This window comes from Peromyscus eremicus, chromosome X (assembly GCF_949786415.1).
Source record: "Peromyscus eremicus chromosome X, PerEre_H2_v1, whole genome shotgun sequence".
NCBI classification, from domain to species: domain Eukaryota; kingdom Metazoa; phylum Chordata; class Mammalia; order Rodentia; family Cricetidae; genus Peromyscus; species Peromyscus eremicus.
This window is the reverse complement of record NC_081439.1, coordinates 88,048,601-88,070,063: the sequence shown is the minus strand read 5'-3', so window position 1 is coordinate 88,070,063 and position 21,463 is coordinate 88,048,601. Positions and strand designations below refer to the sequence as shown.

General features: G+C 34.7%; 1 protein-coding gene across 1 annotated transcript in view; it reads left to right on the top strand.

Annotated features, from left to right (window-relative positions):
- The window catches only part of Rbm41 (RNA binding motif protein 41), a 49,203-nt gene extending 27,993 nt beyond the window's left edge, over positions 1-21,210 (top strand). The window contains exons 6-8 of the mRNA XM_059250321.1: positions 6,515-6,970; positions 18,557-18,704; positions 20,527-21,210. Of these exons, the coding sequence (XP_059106304.1) occupies positions 6,515-6,970; positions 18,557-18,704; positions 20,527-20,693 (771 nt within the window). The 3' untranslated portion in view covers positions 20,694-21,210. The remainder of the gene's footprint in view (positions 1-6,514; positions 6,971-18,556; positions 18,705-20,526) is intronic.
- Positions 21,211-21,463: the final 253 nt, after the last annotated feature.

The window sequence follows — 21,463 nt, the reverse complement described above, 5'->3', positions numbered from 1 at the left end:
TTGATTTTATATTAGCCTAACATGAGCTAATTAAATGTTTTATTGGTTTTTTTTTATTAGTATAGTGGTTTTATTGTGGATAGCTTGGAATTTTCTACATGAGAAAAAAGCATGTTTCCTATGAATAAAGAAGTTTTACTCATTTTCTAATCTGGAAACGTATTGATAACTTACTTGTTTTTACCTTCTTGTATTCTCTCAAACCTTCAGTACACTATTCAGTGGAAATAGTGTGAGCTAATGTCTTTTTTTTATTCTCAACCTTCTTTTAACGTACTATTTTATTAATTCTTTGAGAACTTCATATACTGTTAAGTTGTAGTTGATCATATGCACCCTCTACTTCTCCTCATTGCTACCAGATCCACCCTCACCCCCCCCCCCAATTTCCTACCTTCTCATTAAAAAAAAATAACCAATGGAGTCAGTTTGTTTTACTAGCTCCTCAGAGGTGCAGGCCAAGTCCCCTACTCCACTCCGTGCTAGAACGTTGACTGACTTGATCCTGTGCAGGTCTTAACGCTAGCACCACTGCTGTGAGTTCATGAGTGCTAATGAGTATTAATAAAGTATTTATTTGTGTGTGTGTGCGTGCGCGCGTGCGCGCACTCCTGTGTGTGATGATGCCTGTAGAAGCCAGAAAAGGGGTCAGCTTCCTTTGAGCTAGACTTAGAGGTAGTTTTGAGCTGCCTGGCATAGGTACTAGGAACTAAAGCCAATTTCTCTGGAAGAGCAGTGCTCTTCACTGCTGAACCATCTCTCCGGCCTCTTTCTTCTCAATCTTCAGGGGGAACCATCTGTTTTTAACCATTAATCTTAGCTCTAGGTTTTCTGTCCATGCTCTGTTGTAGTATATTACTTTCTTATGGTTACTATAATTAATTACTATAAACCTGATGACCTAAAGCAACATAGATTTCTTGTAGTATAGTTGTAGAGATCAGAAGTCCTAAGATAAAGTTGTTAAAATGGTTCTCAAGACTAGGTGAGCTTTGTTCAGCTTTTAGAAACTACTAGCATTCTTTAGCTCATGGCACCTTCCTCACCTTATTCCAACTGCCACATATGTCATCCCATTTAATATTTTTATATCTAGGTTCATGAGAAACAGTGGTCTGTGGTTTTATTCTACTATCCTTGTTTACTTTTGGTGTCTGTGGTACTAATAGAATTAATTGAAAAAGATTCCTTCTTCCTCTACTTCCTAAGATTTTGTGCAAGATTGGTATTCGGTTTTTAAATGTTTCATGTTATTCACCAATGAATCTGACTGAATCTGGATGTTTCTTTGGGATAGCTGATTACTAATTCAGTCTCTTGTGAGATGTTTAGTAAGTTATTCTCTTTCTGGAATCTGCTTCGATATTTTTTTATGTCTACAAATTTGTCAATTCATATAAATTTTCTACCTTGTTGACTTAAAGTTCTTCACAATGTTCCTTTATAATCATTTTCATTTTTGTGAGTGGTGATGCTTCCTCTTTAGTCCATAATTTAAATCGTTTCTTTTCTTCTCTCCCATCTTCTTGGGTGTGTTAGCAAGTGGTTTGTCATTTAGTTAAATTTTTCAAAGAAACAGCAGGCAGACCTGCAGATGGGGCTGGTAGGATCCACTTCATGTGATATTTTATATGCCTAGCACTAAGGACACTCCACGGGAAAGTCCTATCCACAAATAATGGGGTCTTGGTACCATCTTCTGCTGCCCAAGGTTGGGATAATGTTGGTGTAATTAGATCTTAGCCATCTAGACAGATACTAAGCTGACTCACGTGTCAGTCTCACAGCTTCAAGGGCCCATGTGTCAGTGATACATGACAAAATACAAGTGTATCACACTAATGTGCATGTACCTAGAAAATTGCAATGCTCCCATCTGTGAGCACTGGCCTGCTGTTAGCTGTGGTGCCCAAGATTTGGGTATAGTTAGTAGAGATAGTTCCTTGACCACTAAAGCTAATTCTAAGGTGAGTCATAGCTGAACCTCAAAGTTGCCAGGGCTTATCCAGTCCAGAAAGTAGAGAGAGAGTACCCCATTTCTAAACCAATGCTAGAACTGATACAGTGGAAACTTGGGTATCTCTCATAGGTACACAGGTCTACAGCTGGTGTGGGAATGCACCTAAAGGGTATATCTGAGCTCAGGACTGCTTGGAGCCTGTAGTTTCTACCCAGTGCTGGCTTTCACCAGGGGAGGCTTGGCACGGAACTCTGAGAAAGCTCTGTTCAGCTTTCATGTGGATAAGTAGAGTCCAGCTATTTAATGTGCCTCCTGAGGCTGGAGGCAGGGTTTTTGGAGTAGTCTATACCTCAGAGCCTAAAGTTCTCACGACTCAGTCCACAGTGGAAGCCTAAAGGTAGAAGCCCTGCACTAGATTTCAGTGTGGCAGGCCTAGATTTAATTCTCTATCCAGGCTAATCTTCCTGGAGTTGGTGAACGAGTATCTTTTTCTTTTTTTCATAGCTATTTATTATGTATTTGTAGGGAAAACTTGCTAAATGTTATCTACCAACTGCCAACTTTTATTTTTATTTTTTTGAGACAGAGTCTCATTCTGTAGCTTTGGCTGGTCTGAAACTCACTATGGAAATCTGGTTGGCATCAAACTCACAGAGATCTACCTACATCTCTCTGATTTCTGAGTGCTGGGATTAAAAATTTGCACCACCCCACCTGGCTCCAAACATTTTTCTTAATAGTTCCTAGGGTCTTTTCTTTTCTCCATCTCTCCTGAGAACCCAGAATAGTGCCTGGCTCATAGTGGTCATTAACTAAGCATTTTTGAGTATATACTTTAGAATGCTCGTACAGCTCTGGTGCTCTGTAGCCTCGCTAATATGGTATTGGCATGACTTTATATGTTTTCAAATATCAGATTTTTTTTCCTGTGGATCTCACTCCTCATCTGACTTGTATTTCACCAAACTCTATATGACCAAATACTTGTTATATATCTATTAGCTACGTGTTTATTTTCTTTTATAGAAGATTCATCAATCTTGTGTTCATTTTCCTCTTGGTTGCCCACCCCTGTTTCTTACAGATATATTAAATTTCATACATTTAGCATTCACACTCTCTAATAATTATATGTGTAGTATCTTATCCAGTAGTTTTTCTATCTATTTATGCCTTTATTTTTATTGATTGGGTGCCTTGTGTCATGGCATATGTATAGAAGTCAGAAGATAACTTGTGGGGAATTAGTTCTCTCCTTCTATATGTAGGTCCCAGGGACTGAACCCAGGTCAGCAGGTTTTGTGGCAAGTACCTTTATCCACTGACCCATTTTGTTGGCACACTTGTGACACTTTTGATGAACAGGAATTTGTTTTTATTTTAATGCAGCTATATTGGGTAATCATTTCCTTGATGAGTACACCTTTTGTACCCTTTAAAAATATAATATTTTTTTAGTTTTTGAAATTAAAATACAATTATATATTTTCCCCCTTCCCTTTCCTCCTTCCAGCCCTTCCTCAGTATTTCCCCTTTGCTTTCTTTCAAATTCATGGCTTCTTTTTCTTGAATCCACCTTTTGTATCTTAAGAGATAAATACTTTTATACATTGCTGATAGAAATACAGAAGAGTACAACTCCTACAGGGTAAAATTTATATGTAAAAATTGCATCAACATTTTCTCTTTCTCTTTGTCTCAGCAATTTCACTTCTTAGAATGTATTTGAAACAAATGTTTGAAAAATACCAAATTATATACATGCATATATACATATATATGTATATATGTATACACACACGACTAATTTTCAGGGCATAGTTCAAAATAGCATAAGATATTTTGCTGGATATAAGACAAATATTTCAGTGTTTGTTAGTAGGAACATATCTGAATAACTATTGTACAATGAAGTATTGTATAAAAGGCAAAATAATAGTTTTTATATTAATATGGAATAATTTATGGGATATATTATTAAATCTAAAAAAGAAAGTTTCAGACCAGTATTTATATAGGAGAAAGGTATACCTAATGAATTGTATGTATATATGTATATATAGTTTGAAAAAAAGGAAATACTGGAACTGTAAGTCAAACTTAATAAGAAATAATACTTATGGGAAGGAAGGGAATGGAATGAAGGGGTCAGGGATGGAATGATACTTCTGTAAAGGTGCTGTGTAACCCTTTTTACTTTAGAGCCATATACATGTTTTGCATGATTACAAATGTAATAAAAACTTTAATCAAAAAGGGAAAAGGGCTGGGGGATATACTTCACAGTTGAGTGTTTGTTAAGCGTGCACTAAGCCCTGGATTCAATCCCCAGGATCACATACACACAAAACTCAAGAAAGAATAAATCCATAAAATTCAAAAACAACCTGAAGCAAATAAAGCAAATGATAAACATAGTTGATAGCATAACCACACAGAGAAAATAATTACTGTAGTGACTTTAAAGTAATACATATCTATTACTAACAATATATATATGCTAAGGACTGCAAAAATATAAAAGTATATTCAATCATTTTATTGTTGTTAGCCATATTAGTATTGCTTGTGGAATTTTTCAATTATGTGAATATGTTGTTAGAGAAAGTTAATAAACCACCTTGATAATATTTTTAGGATCCAAGGAACCAGAAATAAAGCTCAGTGATAGGGTACTTGCCTAGAAGGCAAGCAGCCCTGGGTTTGATCCCCAGGTCCCCCAAAAGCAACCCTCCAAACAAAATAAAATGCACCACGTTTAATCCCAGCACTCGGGAGGCAGAGCCAGGCGGATCTCTGTGAGTTCGAGGCCAGCCTGGGCTACCAAGTGAGTTCCAGGAAAGGCGCAAAGCTACACAGAGGAACACTGTCTCGAAAAATAAAAATAAAAATAAAAAATTTAAAAAATTAAAAAAATAAAAAGAAAAGAAAAGAAATACAAGTCTAAAACGAGAGTTTAAGTATAAACCTTGTCATATTAAATCTGAATTGGAAATGCTCTTATAAATTTAAGATCTATTTTCTACTCTAAAACACCCCAGCTTTGTTTAATGTAAAGGCTGAGAAGTAACAACAATGAACACTCTCAACAACAGTAGTTTCCACGTGCATTTCATTCAAAGGAACCAGGGATCCTCGGAAAAATAGTCCAGGGTCAAGTTAGAAAATGTGCAAGATAAGCTTGGGTGTGCCAGGGAATCAGAAAGCAGTATAGGAGCTGCTTTAAGGGACTTTGTATGGGTTCTCAGTGGGACGCTTTGGCCACTACCAGAAATAATCACTATATTTAATTGAAATACATACATTATATAATAACACGTGATTTCATAATTGTACTGCAGATAACCACTAGTCACCATTAGGTACTTCTAAAGTAATAGTTCCTTAGTGTCTTAAATAATGAAGAACAGATAGAATCAAGCATTTATCCTGCTTTTCTTATATAAGCTATATTCAGGAAAATAAAAAGTTGATGGTTATAAGAAATAAGAGTCAAGGAAGCTCCATTTTGTAATTCATAGTAAGTTAATAGAGCTAAACAATAATTACCAATGGATATAAAGCCCATTATATAAAAGGTGAATGGGAGTACATAATAATTGAGGGATGTGACAAGCACCACTTAATTTCACAGATTAATTTCAGCATCACTAAAAATGTGCCCAGTGAACATTATGTGCTTTGGGGCATGGTACAATAGGAAATATACACTTCTATGATTTTTTTTGCCTTAAATATTGAACATGAATCTAATTAACTCTTTACAGAAACCATCTTTAATGTAACTTTCTAGAATATTGTAAATGGTCTTTATCTGTTCTGGATAATCTGGTATTTAAGAGCAGTTATATATATGTTGGGCATTTGAAATGCACCAAATTTGACCCAAATTGATTTAAAAAAAAAAAGGTATATACAAGTGACCAATGACAACAGATTAGACTAGATTTAACTGTCAAGAAATACAAGAAATTTTTAACAAGTTATCATCAGAAAACACTTCATTAAATCAATTTGTTTACAAAACAAGTAATGGTTGTATAATATCAATGGGTGGAGGAGAAAAGTTAATGAAGGGATGGGGGATGGGACAGAAAAATGATTTAAAAGTTATAAGAGCTAAAAACTGATTTAGATCTTGATTAAATAACCAAGTATTTAAAAAGTCACTGAAATAATCAAGGTCATTTAAATATAAATTTGGAATTAAGTGATACTTAGGAATTACTAAGTTCATGAATATGAACATGCCATCCTGGTTCTGTTCTTCAAATGTCCTTGTGATTTAGAGGTATGTATACTTGTAGGAGCTTGAGGTTTCTGGGTGCCTTACTTTGCCATGTATTGGCGTTGCTCAAGATGCAGTTTTAAGTTACATGCACACTCACATGTACATGCATGTGCTTGTGCATGCGTGCAAGCACACACACACACACACACACACACACACACACACACACACACACACACATTTGCTACATGTTATAAAAAACCTTTCCTAAAAGAGGTTCTGTATCTGAGATCCAGAATTTAATTTTTATTAACTTTTAAAAGGTTGTACTGGGGAGGCTTTGTAGAACTTCCATATCTCTTTGTCTTGATCCAGATGAACCCCCAAGGAAGAACAAAGGTGATCCCATGAACAACCTGGAAGGTTTTTACCACGAGACTATAATGAAAAAACGTCTTGAAGAGTTCCAACTTATGAGAGGTGAACCCTTTGCTTCCCACTCACTGGTCTCAGCTACATCAGTGGGTGATAGTGGCACAGCTGAGAACCCATCACTACTCCAGGACAAGGGAAAACAGGCAGCACAGGGTAAAGGCCCCAGTCACCATGTTGCAAAAGTTATTGATTTTCCACCTGAGCAGTATTGGACTGGGCGTAAGAAGCTGACGCAACCAATAGAATTTATCCCTGAAGATGAGATCCAGAGAAGCCGTTTGTCAGAGGAGGAGATCCGAAACATCCCTATGTTTTCTTCATATAACCCAGGGGAACCAAACAAGGTATAGGCCAAATCAAGAACACAACATGGGTTGTTTTCACTTTATTTACCTCTACCTAACGGAGCATTTTAAAATTACCTTTGATTATGCCAAAGATTATGACATAGGTATTCTGTTTGTCCTTTACGTTAACCTTCATTTTCCACATACTATTTAAGTAGCCTATTTCCTACCATGTTATGTGTGCCTTTCTTAGGTTCTAAAGTCCCCTCAAAATTTTTAAATAATGAGATTTAGCGCATACCCACTAGAAGCTCTGAATTATAGGAAAAGTAACCAACAATTTCCTAGTGATTGACCACTTGGTTGCAGGTACCATTAACAGCACAAATCCTTAAAGAATTAATTTTTGTCTAATTTAAGAAGACAGAATTAAAAATAGTAACATTCCCTGATTTAAAAAAAAAATGGATGGAGGGATATTGGAGTACTTTGACTGACTTTGTTATGTTACTCCTGTTCCAAGGGTAGCTTGACTTTCATTTACTTTTTGTCATGAGCTGTAACTAACATGTCAAAGAATAATTATCCCATGAATAAATTAGGGATATACCTAAAGAATTGCATGTATTCTTCATCAATCCCATTCTTCCTTCTTTTCAGGTTTAACCACTATTTTGAATTTGCTAGTTCTGTTCCCATGGGTAATTTTATGTATTTACTACGTAAAACTGTATGCAAGTGTCCCTAACTAATGATAGTTAAATTTACTTTCTTTTACATAATTGTATGAGAAAATATGCATTCAGTAGGACCTATACTCTGGATTTTGAATTTTTATTTTTGTCAAGCTAGCCATATGCATTGTGGTGCTATAGTACTTTAGAGATGCTGGGCAGCCACAGTGACGTACAGCTCACAGTTAGCCATATATGGTGAGGAGAAACCATTGACACTCCAGAGTACTAGGTTTCTAAACTGCAGTGTTCCATAGATTACATATATTAAGTGCATTTCTAACTTAGGATATTTTCAACTTACAAAGGATTTATCAAGACATGACCCTATCTTAACCCAAGGTACATCTTAGATATCCATAAATATTCATAGATATTCATAAATACTATTTAATACATTTTAAAACTACGTAGATGATGTCATACTCTATATATTTTTCTGTTACTGTTTTGACTCAATGTACCCAATATTTTAAAATTATATTTCTAATGATACAAGGAACTATTTAGTATTCCACTATAGGAATATGCTGTAACTCATTTGTCTATTTTCTTGATGACTTATTTCCCCCCATTACTTTACTACTACAGATAAAGCTGTAACAAACATTGTTATGCATATTGTCTTTTTTTTCAGTACTAGAGATTGAACCTAAAACCTTGTGAATACTAGGCAAATTCTCTACCATTGAGCTATATCCATAGACTTCTTTTTCACTTATGTTGAAACAGGATTTCACTAATTGCATTGGCTAACCTTGAACTCACTCTGTAGCCCAAGTAATCATGAACTTGTGATTACCCTGCCTTGGCCTCTTAAATCATTGAGATTCTAGGCTTAAAACACCAGGCCTGAGCCGGGCAGTGGTGGCGCACGCCTTTAATCCCAGCACTCGGGAGGCAGAGCCAGGCGGATCTCTGTGAGTTCGAGGCCAGCCTGGTCTCCAAAGCGAGTTCCAGGAAAGGCGCAAAGCTACACAGAGAAACCCTGTCTCGAAAAACCAAAAAAAAAAAAAAAAAAAAAAAAAAACACCAGGCCTGGCTTGTACACATCTCTTTATTACCCATATACAAACATTCCTCCTAGACAATGTTTTTCAAAACTAAGTTACGATTCATAGGTCAGAGCAGCAAGGGTTTATTATTAAGGAAATAAATAGAAGAATAGAATAGAATACAATAGAATACAATACAATAGAATAATAGATCAAAGTGTATCCCATACAATTAAATAGGAAGAAGGGTAGTATATGTGGGCTACAGTGTTTAATGCATGTTCCTCCTGTAGATCTCAGGCAAAATATTGAAAAATATATCACTCTTTTGTAATAGTTCTCACATTTTAGTGTACATGAAAAGCACTGGAAGAAGTTACTCAAATATAGATTGCTGGCCTTCAACACCAGGTTTTTGACTTAGTGTCTCTGGAAAAGGGTATGAAAATTTGCATTTCCAACATGTTTCCAGGAAATGCTGACACTATTGATCTAAGAGTGGAATTTCAAGAATTACTGTTCTAGGTTGCATACCTAGGAATGAAATTACTGATACAGGATATCTGTATCTTCCACTTCTAACAAGCAGTATTTCAGAGATTCCCCTCACCTCTTTGCCAAGACTTTATATTAGACTTTTAACTTTACTTAATAGTTTGGAAAGGTAATTTATTTTTTAAATTTCATATTCCTCATTTCCAATAAAGATATACATGTATTTTTACATTTATTAGCCCTTCTTCTACCCCCTGTGAGTTAGCTTTCTATTCCTTTGTCCATAATTTGATATTTTTGCCTTCTGTATTTATTTATAATGATTATTTTTAATTTTTTAAAGATTTATTTTTATTGTGTGTGTCACATGTATAAGAACAAGAACAAGAAGAGAATTATTTAGATTACTAATTTCTGAGTATTTATTGAAATTAATGGCAGACTACTAGCCATACATCCAGAAATCACAGAGAACATTAAGAAGATGAATACCAAAAACTACATCTAAGCATAACATATCAAACTATAGAAAGGCAAGGAAAAGAAAAAAAAGGAATACTTTATATAGGATCAAAGATAATTACATCAGACTTATCACAAGGCAACACAAGCAAGAAGAGAATGGAATGGAATATTTATGTTTAAAAAAAAGAAATATTTATATTTAAAGAGAAAAATCCCACCCACCCAGAAGTCTATCCAGAAAACATCCTTTCAATAAAGAGGAAACAGAGTAACAGTTCTCAGATGAACAAGGATGTAGAGAATTTGTTACAATAAAATTATTCTTCTAAGACTAGGACAATTAGAGAGCTTAATAATTCAGATCTATGTAACGGAAGAACATAGAGGAAAGAAAACACGAAAATAAAATAAAATGATTTTCTCGTTTTGTAAAAAAGAAGCAGAGGGAATACATTTTGTGAAATGAAACTTAGCTTATTACAGAAACCAGTTAAAAATATTACAGTAAAAGAAAATTACAACCTCCTGTCTTGTGCATAGAAGCAAAAGTCCTAAATCAAAACATTTTGAGTATCATAATGAAATCTATTATTATATATAATTAATATATGCGAATGAAACCATTAATATGTTTTCTTCAAATATTTTTAGTTATAACTTAAAATATTAGAAAATAGAATTCATTAATGTGTGAAAATAATTACAAATCATTATCAACAAACATCCAAAGCTGGTTCAACATTTGAAAATCAGTGTAGATTTCATTGATTCCATATCTGTAACCTAAATAAGAAAAATCATGTGCTCATTTCATGTGATGCAGAAAATACATTTGAAAAAAGTGCCTTAACGTCCATTCATGTTTTAAAACTCAGTGAACGAGAAAAAAAGGAGAACATCCTCAAGTTAGTGAAGAATAGCTACAACACATCATCAGCTACATCATACCTGGTAGAAAGAAACTAGATACTTTGCTCTTTGGTCCGGAACAAAATAAGAATATCTCCTTTACCCACTCATATTGACAGTATACTGGAAGTGTATAAGAAAAGGGAAGGAAATTGAAAGTTCATGGATTAGGAAGAGAAAAAAATAATATTGTTCACAGGTAATTTTGTTAAAAATCCCAAATAATCAACCAGAAATCAAGCAAACTGCAACTATTAAGTAAGTATAGTTTGTATCATACAAACCTTATGCATAAAAAGTCTGTTTTCAACAACTGAGTAATAGTCCATTGTATAAATGTACCACATTTTCTTTATCCTTTCCTTGGCTGAAGGACATCTAGGTTGTTTCCAGGTTCTGGCTTTTATTACAAATAATGCTGCTATGAACATAGTTCAGCAAGTGTATAATTGAGCATCCTTTGGGTATATGCCCAAAATGGTATAGCTGGGTCTTGTGGTAGATTGATTTCCAGTTTTCTGAGAAACCGCCACACTGACTTCCAAAGTGGCTGTACAAGTTTACATTCCCACGAGCATTGGAGGAGTGTTCCCCTTGCTCCACATTCTCTCCAGCATGAGCTCTCAATTGTGTTTTTAATCTTGGGCATTCTGACCGGTGTAAGATGGAATCTCAGAGTCATTTTGATTTGCATTTCCCTGATGAATAAGGATGTTGAACATTTCTTTAAGTGTTTCTTGGCCATTTGAGATTCCTTTGTTGAGATTCTCTGTTTAGCTCTCTACTCCATTTTTAATTGGATTATTTGGGTTTTTTTATGTCTAGTTTCTTGAATTCTTTATATATTTTAGAGATCAGCCCTCTGTCAGATGTGAGGTTGGTGAAGATCTTTTCCCATTCTGGAGGCTGGTGTTTTGTCCCACTCCTCATACTAGGTCACTTTGCCCAGCCTTAATAAATAGGGATTTGGATAGTCTTACTGCAACTTGCTATGTCATGTTTTGTTGATATCCATGGGAGTCCTGCCCTTTCCTGAACAGAAACAGAGGAGGAGTGGATTGGCGGGTGGGAACAGGGACGGGGGAGGAGGAAGGACTGGGAGGAGAGGTGGATGGGGAAGCTGCAGCTGGGATGTAAAATAAATAAATTAATTAATTAAAGAAACTAAAAAAAAAAAGAAAAAAGAAAAAAGTCAGTTTTCTACCTATATACAGGAAATAAGGAATTCAAAATTTTAGTTTAAAAATATTTAGTATCACAAAAGAGAGATAAATTATTATTTAGATATAAATTTAACAAAACATATTGGAATCTATGTGCTGGAAATTTGAACGTCTCTAAAAAAAGGTATGTAAAATCAGATAGTTTGCATTTATAGATTGAAAATCTAATATTGTTACAATGTCATTTTTTTCCAAATTGGTCTGTAGAGTCCACACAATCACAACAAAATTCTGGCAAGCTATTTGTGGATATTAACAAATTGATTCTAAGTTATGTGGAAAGAGAAAAGATCGAGAATGTCCAACACAATATTGAAGAACAACATTGCAACTGGTACTACCTACCTTCAAGACTTAACTATAATCTAATGTGGTGTGGAATTTTGGAGAAAAAGACAAATGGGTCAGTGGAGCAGAATTGAAACCTCAAAATTAGGTCCACACAAATATACTGAATTGAAGTTTGACAAAGATAATTCAATGCAGAAATAATAATCTTTTCTACAAACGGTACTAGAACAACTGGATATCTAAATTCAAAACTAGACACAAACCTTTCCTCTATCATAAAAACTAATTGAAAATATGTCATAGACCCATTTAGAAAACAATACTCAAACATTTAGAAGAAAACAGGGATAAAATCTAAGTGGCCTTGTCTCTGATGTATTTTTCACCAAAAAATGATAAATTATACTTTGTTCAAATTACAAACTTTTCTGTGAAAGACATGTTTGAAATACATAGAAGACATACCATATATTGTAAAAATATTTCACAGCACATGCATATCTAACAAAGGACTTACATATAGAATATACAAAGAACTCCTAAAACATGAATAAAATGAACAGCTCAATTTAAAAAGTGGTCAAAGGATAAAACTAGATGACTCATCAAAGATTATAATGTGACAAATAAGCCTATGAATTAAATCTTACTATTTGTCATCAAGGGATTGCAAAATGAAATAATGAGGTACCATTAAACACCCACTAAAATGACTAAAATCTACAATAAAACTGACAATATCAGATACTGTTAAGAATGCAGAGCAACAGGACTACTTAATCATTGCAGGTGGGAGTATAAAATGCTACAGCCCCTTTGGAAGTCAGTTTGAAAGTCTCTTAAACAAGGCAAAACATTGTTTTACCCTGTGATCCAGAAGTTTCACTCTGTTATTTATTCAACTATTTGAAAAACCGAGTTATATATATATAAAAGGATGTGTGAATGTTTGTAATGGCTTTATTCATAATTGCCAAAAATTCAAACCAATCAAAATGTCCTCCAAATAGATGCATTTTGCAGATGGATGCAATGAAATATAATTTATCAACAAGAAGAACCGAGCTGTCAAACCATATAAAGACATATAAAGATAAACTTGAGATGCATATTAATAAACAAAAGATGCTACTATGAAAATAAAGCATTTTATTATTTTATTCTGAAATATTCTGGAAAACTCAGAATGATAGGGAGGCATCAAAACAATAGTTGATTACCAAAAGTTTGGGGGAAAGGAGAAGGGAAAAAGTGAAGCATAGAGCATTTTTAGGAGAATATAATTATTCTATGTGATACTAAAATGGTGAAGGCAAGGTGTACATTTAAGAGAATATATAAAACTACACAGTATAAAGAGATTCTTAATGTGTACAAGTATTTAAAAATCATTTGAGAGATTAGAAACTTTCAGGAAAGAATACAGACTATGATAAGAGTGTGTATAAGACAGTATCACTAAAGAGATAGGAGAAAGGGTACTGACCTAAGTGGCTTTGGAAATGTGTCATCTGCAAGACTAGCAGCAAATGGGAACTGCACATAAGCACCATGCCCTGGTTGCTAAGGTTGTGTCTTCTGGTTAACAATGCTGATACTGCTGTACATACATCATTAAGTAAATGGTTGACAGATAGGAGAAGCTAAGGTTCTCACTGTTGGAATTTGTAGATAAATAAAGGGAAGAAATTAAAATGATCCATGTGGTAGTAGGTTAAATTTAGGAGCATCACTGTGGATTCATATTTAATTTAATCCAGACACAGGTACTTTATATAGAAGTATTTATATACAGGTTAGTATGAGCATAATAAGCCCCAATGAAACAAACTTGCTCTTGCTGAGGATGGATTACTTCTAATATCATTCTCTGCTAAATGTAACAAGAGATTTTTGGAGAAATAAATGGCTGCTCCTATAACTCAGGCAGGAATTATGTAAGATTAGCCTTGTACATCTTTCTGTATCAAAAAGTAAAATAACAGCATAAAACACAGGAACTGTTGTAGAACTCCAATAATGAAAGCTAGAACTATCTGTGCAACAACCTAAACAACTTAACTTTGAATGATGATTCAAAATATAGAATATCCCTGTCTTGTACAGATGCTGAGAATTAAAAAAAGAAAAAATTGAGGAAGGAAGTAAAGAAGAGATAAATCTTAGGGATTCCCTGCTGTTTGGTGATGAGTGGCCTGTGTTGACCTGTTTCCCAAGAGTACTCTATGGAAAGGAAGACAAGCGAGTCATGGAGAAAGTTGACCAGCACTCCCTCAGCCGGGTGATGAAAGCCAACACCACCAGTCACAAATCAGTGCTGTTAGCATTTCTGCTTGATACAGTATGACGAAAACTGACCTCTTGCAGTGTAGTTTTCTTCCCAATAACTCATCACTCCAGTCTAGCATTAAGAAAGACAGAAAAAGTCTATTAATGGGCTATCCTATAAAAAACAAATCTGACCAGTATTCCTACAATTTTCATGATCGTGAAAAATGAGGAAAATCTGAAAAATTGCCCAGAGGAGCTTAAAAATACATGACAACTAAAAGAAATACAGTAACCTCGATGATGTCTTAAGCAGAAAAATAACATTAGGTAGAAACTAAGGAAATATAAATAAAGAATGGGCTCATTAACAATAATGTAACAACACTAGTTTATTAATTATAATGAGTGTAACATACTAATGTAAGATATTGTCAGCAACTGGATATGGAGTATAAGGACATTCTACTTAATCTCCATTTTTCTGTAAATCTAAAATTGTTCTGAAAAATAAAGTCAAATTTACAAGGCTTTTTACAAGTTACAAATGATACAGAGAGTATAATATAGAAAGTTCAAAATGTACAATCAAAACTCCATATTACACAGTGATAGCAGGAGATTTTGTTTTTCTCTTTCATAAGCATGCTTATCTTATTTTAGGGCCTCCCAATATCTGTATGTCTCTCTATATATGTATGTGGTATAAATACATGTGTATGTTGTAGATATACATATACCTGTGTATATTTTTGCAGCAGAGAACCTAGAACCAAGAAAGAACTAAGACAATTTCTTGACCAGAAGTCCTTTTTATTTTTAAAAACTATTTTTATCATGGGGCTGGGGAGATGGCTCAGCAGTTAGAGTACTGGTTATTCTTTCAGAGGACCCAGATTTGATTCCCATAAAATAATAATAATATTTACACATAAAATAATATTTTTTAAATACTGAAAAATAAAAATATATTTATCAGAAGGAACAGTCAGTATGGCTCTTTCTTAATTGCTGAGAAACTTGGGACCTGTTCTCACATATTCCCTTCCCCCTTTTAAAAACCTGTTAAATTTATCTTTATTGAAAATGATCTTTTTCATATAATATATTTTGATCACAGTTTTCCCTCTTTCATCTCTCAGATCCTCCCCACCTATCCAACTCCACGGCTTCTTTCTCTCTATCTAGGAAACAAAGAGGCAAATAAAGAAACCAGAAGAAAAGAAAAAGCACAAGAAACATGCACACACAGACACATACACCACACACAAAAACAAACCCCATAAAAACATAAAATCAGAAACCATAACATATAAGCAAAAGACTAGCAAGAGTGTTTAAAAATGCCCAAACAAAGCATTATGGAGCAAAAAGTTTACAAAAGTACCATTGTGTTTGTTTCGCGTTGGCCACTTCCTGCTGTGTATTGGGCTAATCTGAAGTCTCACGCTGCTTTCTAAGGTTAAGTATTAGAGCTAAAGATTCTACTGCTTAGTAACTTTAATAATGTTTAATATTTCTTCATATATTTCAGTGACTAGATCATTCATTTCCTGGCTGTCGTCTTTTCTGTTCTAATGTGAATTCTTTCCTAATTTTTAAATGAAAACTATGTTAAATAACTTTTCCCTCTTCCTTCCTTTTTGTATTATGTTTAAAGAATACATTGGATCTACCTCCGTAGGAAAAATTTAAGGATCCAAAGCAGTATTGTTGGCTTCAGCATGGTGTTGTATAGCAAGTTTGTTTGTAGAGCTTTCTCATCTTCCATGACTGAAGCAACTACCCCCCATTTTCCCCTTCCAGTAACTTACCACTGTTGACTTTTAGCTTCATTGAGTTGGACTACTTTAAATGCTTTGTCCTAGTAAAATAATATAATATTTGTCCTCCTGTCACTTAGCATATACTCCTAAAAGTTTATCTGTGTCATAGCATATGATAGTATTAATGGAAAACAAAAAATACAAGTTTTACCTCCAAAAGGATGAGGTAGTTTATTCTTGAGCCAAATATCAGTGACTATGACCTGGCAATACAAATTCAGGTTACCCACATCCATGCTGCAAGATGGTAACAGTTTCGTGACTTTTTATAGTAACGAAAGAACAAAGAGACTCATAAATCAAGGTATTTTCAAGTACGTTGGTGGAAACATCAGGTAGGTGGGTTACAGCAAATTGGAGAAATCTGCCATGGACCTCATGCTTTCTGATGGCATTCTCAGCGTTTGGGTGGGTGAAAGGAAGCTAGTGATCTGTGAATACATTTCAGAAGATTTCACTTGTTAATCACAAGCATGCTGGGTCAGACACAGAGATGGGCAAGGAATGGATAGTAAGGGTGGCTAAAGATAGCTCAAGGTAATAAACTATAATTAGATTCTGGGCCTGCATCATCCCAACCCCTCCACAGTCGTTGAAGTTCTGATTAGTTTTCAGCCTTTTACAGGGTTCAGCATATGGTATGGTTTCTTTCCAGAAAATCTCATTCACAGTAGGATTTTCCTTTTAAAGATTAAGTAATATTCCAGTCTGTGTATATGCTACCCTCTCTTTATCCATTTGTCAGTAGACATTTCATTCTTATTTTCCTCCATGTATTTTCTTTGTGATTACTATAAATAAAACAATATTTTAAGCTGATAATATATAAATTAAATAAGATATAAGATATTTTGTTCTATTAAAATTTCAATAGCATCCTATTACTAATTGATTGAATATTTTCCTAAGGGTGTTAGTCACAGATTGTTGTTGTTTTTTACTTCTGTTTTCTTCATGGTCTCTCTTTTCTCTCATTTGCTTTTTTGCCCCTGTTTTCTATCCTTTACATTAGAAGCCTTTCTCATATGCCTGATAATCCCTGTCCTTATTTCTGAGTGTAAAGTTGTTCAGAAGCTCTGAGATCATGGCCTTTGTGTACTTTGAATTCAAGGTGATGTTTTATAATCCCAGCACTTAGGAGGATTGTGAGTTCTAGGCCAGCCTGGGGTGTATAGTGAGACTCTGTCTCCAAATGAAAATAACAAAATAGTAATAACAATGAACCAGATGATCTGGCTGGATCATTTGTTGGAGAACTCCCCTATTCCAAGTCAGTATTTTTGTCTTTCTTGGGGATTAGTTCCCCTAGACGAGACTGTCCCCTGTGCTTTCTTGCAAAGGAGCTACCCGTGTTCTAATAGAGGAATGGTGGTCAGATATAGGTGTTCCCAGTATTTGGTGTGCAGTCTTCAGTCTCCTTGCTTTCAAAAAACACTACTCTTGACCTCAGCTATATGAGACATTCCACATTTTCTGACAATTAACCTTCAGTATTCTACCAGGATTGGTGAGTTGCCCTCATCCAGTGCTATCATTGCAGAGGGGTAAAGATCTAATTCATTTTGCAACAGCTTTCAACTTCCCATCCTCATCTTAACCCTATCTACTCACATCTATTTCAGAGACACTCGAAGCTATCAGTTCTTGAACTGTTTGTGCATGCATTCATTTTTTTTCCTCATTTGTATATTTATTTAATTTTTAGACAAGATGTCACTATGTTGCCCAGACTGGACTCTTGTCTCAGCTCAACCTTCCTAGTTGTTAGAACTATAGATTTTCATCACTGTGCCAACTTTTAAAACTTTTTTTTATGTATATGTGTCATATATTTGTGAGGATGTGTGTGTGTGTGTGTGTGTGTGTGTGTGTGTGTGTGTGTGTGTACATGCACATACATAGAGGCCAGAGGTCAATGTCATGTCTTCCTCTATTGCTCTCCACCTTACTTTTTGAAATAGTGTCTCGCAGAGTTTAGAAATCACCAACTAGCTCGACTGGCTGGCTAGCAAGTGCTGGGGATCCACCTAGCTTTATACATGAGGTACTAGGGATTGACAATCAGGCCCTCACGTTTGTGCAGCAAGTACTTGTAACCACTGAGCCACCTCCCTGGCCTACAGCTGACTTTGGAAGACTTTTAAAGGAGATTGAATGTGTTCTTGATTGTCTGCCCCAAGGGTTTGCTAGTGAGCTTTGTTTGATGTGCTCAGTTCCTACTCATTCATTTCTTTTATATCCTTCAGAACATTGTTGCTGTCACCTTTTTTCTGAGTTCTTTCTGACTTGGTTGGTTTCAGGCCTTGTAGTTTTGGAGTTTTCTGGAGAGAATAACATAAGATGACTGTTCAGTCTCCTATCTGAAAGTAATTCAGGCCATAATGAAAGAGTTGCTTTCTTTCTGTGATATTTTTTGTCACTTTTCAATTTGTATTAGGTGCTATACCTGAAGAACCTTAGTCCTCAGGTGAAAGAAAGAGACCTTGTCTCATTATTTGCTCGGTTCCAGGAGAAAACAGGACCACCCATTCAGTTCCAAATAATGACTGGACGCATGAGGGGACAGGCTTTCATCACCTTTCCCAGTAAGTAACTTCAACTAGATAATCACTCCATTGCAGCATCAGTTCATGTGAGCTACCTATTACCTTGCTGAATTAGATACAGCCTTAGCTCATGGAAGGTATTCCTAGATCCTACTTCCTATACTTACTTCCTCGTCTCTATGGATACTGTATTACCGCCTTACCCCAGTGTCCTAAATTTCCCAAGTTTTGACATTTCCTTTCTACCCTACCAATGTTTATTTATTTTCTTTTTATTGACAGTACTATTTCTATTCTATATTATAATAGAATTATTCATAGTTAATATATTGGTATTGTTATCAGAACACATATAGTTATGCCCTATTCCTTTAGGACTAAGTGATTTTAAGCTAATTAATTGATTAATCATTACCAATTCATAATTATTGGAAGATGATACATTCTTCCAATATCACTTGCATGTCAGTGCATGGCTTGTGTTCTAATCCAAATGCAAGAATGATACAGTAATTCTGATTTCAATAATAAGTTAACCAATATGTCTTTTGTGGGAAGAAGCTAGATATGACATATCTTTCATTGCCTCTAAATTTAAATACTCTGCTAATTTTTATGTGGGCAAGTGATTTTACACATGAAAACTGCTGATCCCCTTTTCATTGCTCTCATATAACCTTGTGCTGTCTTTTCTATTTCATTGAAGATTTGTAGATCCCTTGTACCATTGGTTTTCAGTCTTTAGAAGTGAGAATTCCTATTAAGTTTTTTAAAATTTTGTGGATTTTCACAGAATATATATAACCTACTAATTGAAAGATGCACAATACAAAAGCTTTATATTATTATGTGTACATGTTTGTATAGTGTATATGTATACATATGTTCATGTGTGTACATATGCATGTGTGAACTTGTATGGGCGTGCATGTGGAGGCCAGAAGCTAACCTATAGTGTCTGTCTTCCTCAGTTGCTCATCCTTCTTAATTTTCTCCCTGAACTGAGAGCTCATTGGTGTGGCTGGGCTGGCTGGTCAGTGAGGTACAAGGAATTACCTCCTCAGCTCTAGCATTACTGGTACATGCTTCCAGTACCAGGGATCCAAACTCAAGTCTTCAGGCTTGCATGGCAAGCATCTTGCTACCACAGCCATCTTCCCAGTCCCAGCTTTACACTTCTTAATTTGTGACTAGTTTACTAATCCTAACAGCTATAGTACACACTTGAAAATCTGTGGCATATCTGAGACAAAGTGATCTCAGTATTGTCTACTTACAATTCCACAGACTCTTGTCCAAAGTCTACCTCCTCCTTATTTCTTACATATGGTCTCTGAGGCCCATATTTTGAATATTCCTGCTATGCACTCTATATTCTCAATTTAGAATATATACACAAATTTTCTGTATACCAGCAAAAGAAGTTCATTATCCCAGTTAGGATTCCCACAAGCACTTTCCCTCTAAAAGAAAAAAAGTAGCTAAGTATGCTCAATAATATAATAACTTCTATTATTTGTGTAACAATTTTGAAAAATTTGTTTTTCATATCTATATCTAAGATAGAGGCATGTTTATAATTATGTTTAACTTATATTTCTTCAGTTCACTCCCTATGTATCCTTATTTCTTCTATATCTTTGAATCAAATACACATTTTGAGGGTCTTTTGTCATTATTATTTTTATTATTATTACCCATTAATTTAATCTTGCTAGCATACAAATTGGGGGTTATAAGCATGACAAAAACGTCTAACATCAGTATGATTTTATAGCAAACTAATCCAAATTAACCTTGTAATAATAACTGAGTGATTAAGTGCTATGTAATTTGATGCATTTTTCTTATTTTTTTCCAGATAAAGACATAGCATGGCAAGCATTGCATCAAATAAATGGATATAAACTCCATGGGAAAATATTGGTGATAGAGTTTGGAAAGAACAAAAAGCAACAGTCAGTTGTCCAGGGTGCTTCCCTTATAACATCTGCTACAAATAGGAGTGCAGAAATCAGTGGTTGCTAGAGTGCATATCAACACATTTGGACATATATATGTGTATAAACATACACACTGATCTTTCTTTCATCATAATCTAAGATCTACGATATGTATATACATAGGAATTTGTTTTAAAATTAAGAGGAAATATTAGACAGTAATTAAGACAGTGGCTCTCAGCATTTAGAGAACTGATAGAAATATTTTCCATAATTAAATACTGTATAGTCTAGAAAAAGACTCTAAAATTGACACTATCCTGAATATTAAAGATAATAATCAAGCACTTTATAGGGCAGATAATACCCTGAACATTAAGATTATATGAAAACCTTTAATTCTCAGGATATGTTACACAGGATTGTTCTGGAGATTCTGAAAGTTCTTTAATTTAATGTTTAGTCCTAGAGATAACACTTTTTCTGGGACTGTTTCCTATATACAAATATTTAAAACTAATTCAATGTTAAAATATTTATTTACTAGAACTCACTGTTTTGTCTGAACTTTCAACAGTTACAGTAGGTAGATTTATGAGTTTATCCACATTTTTTTTTTTTAGTTTTTCCAGACAGGGTTTCTCTGTGTAGTTTTGGTGCCTGTCCTGGATTTCGCTCTGTAGACCAGGCTGGCCTTGAACTCACAGAGATCCACCTGGCTCTGCCTCCTGAGTGCTGGGATTAAAGGTGTGAACCACCACCACCTGGCTTTATCCACATATTTAATGATTGCTTCCACATTAAGTTTTCAGAGTCCTCAAAAAGATATTGACATCTTTTAAACCAAAATATTGG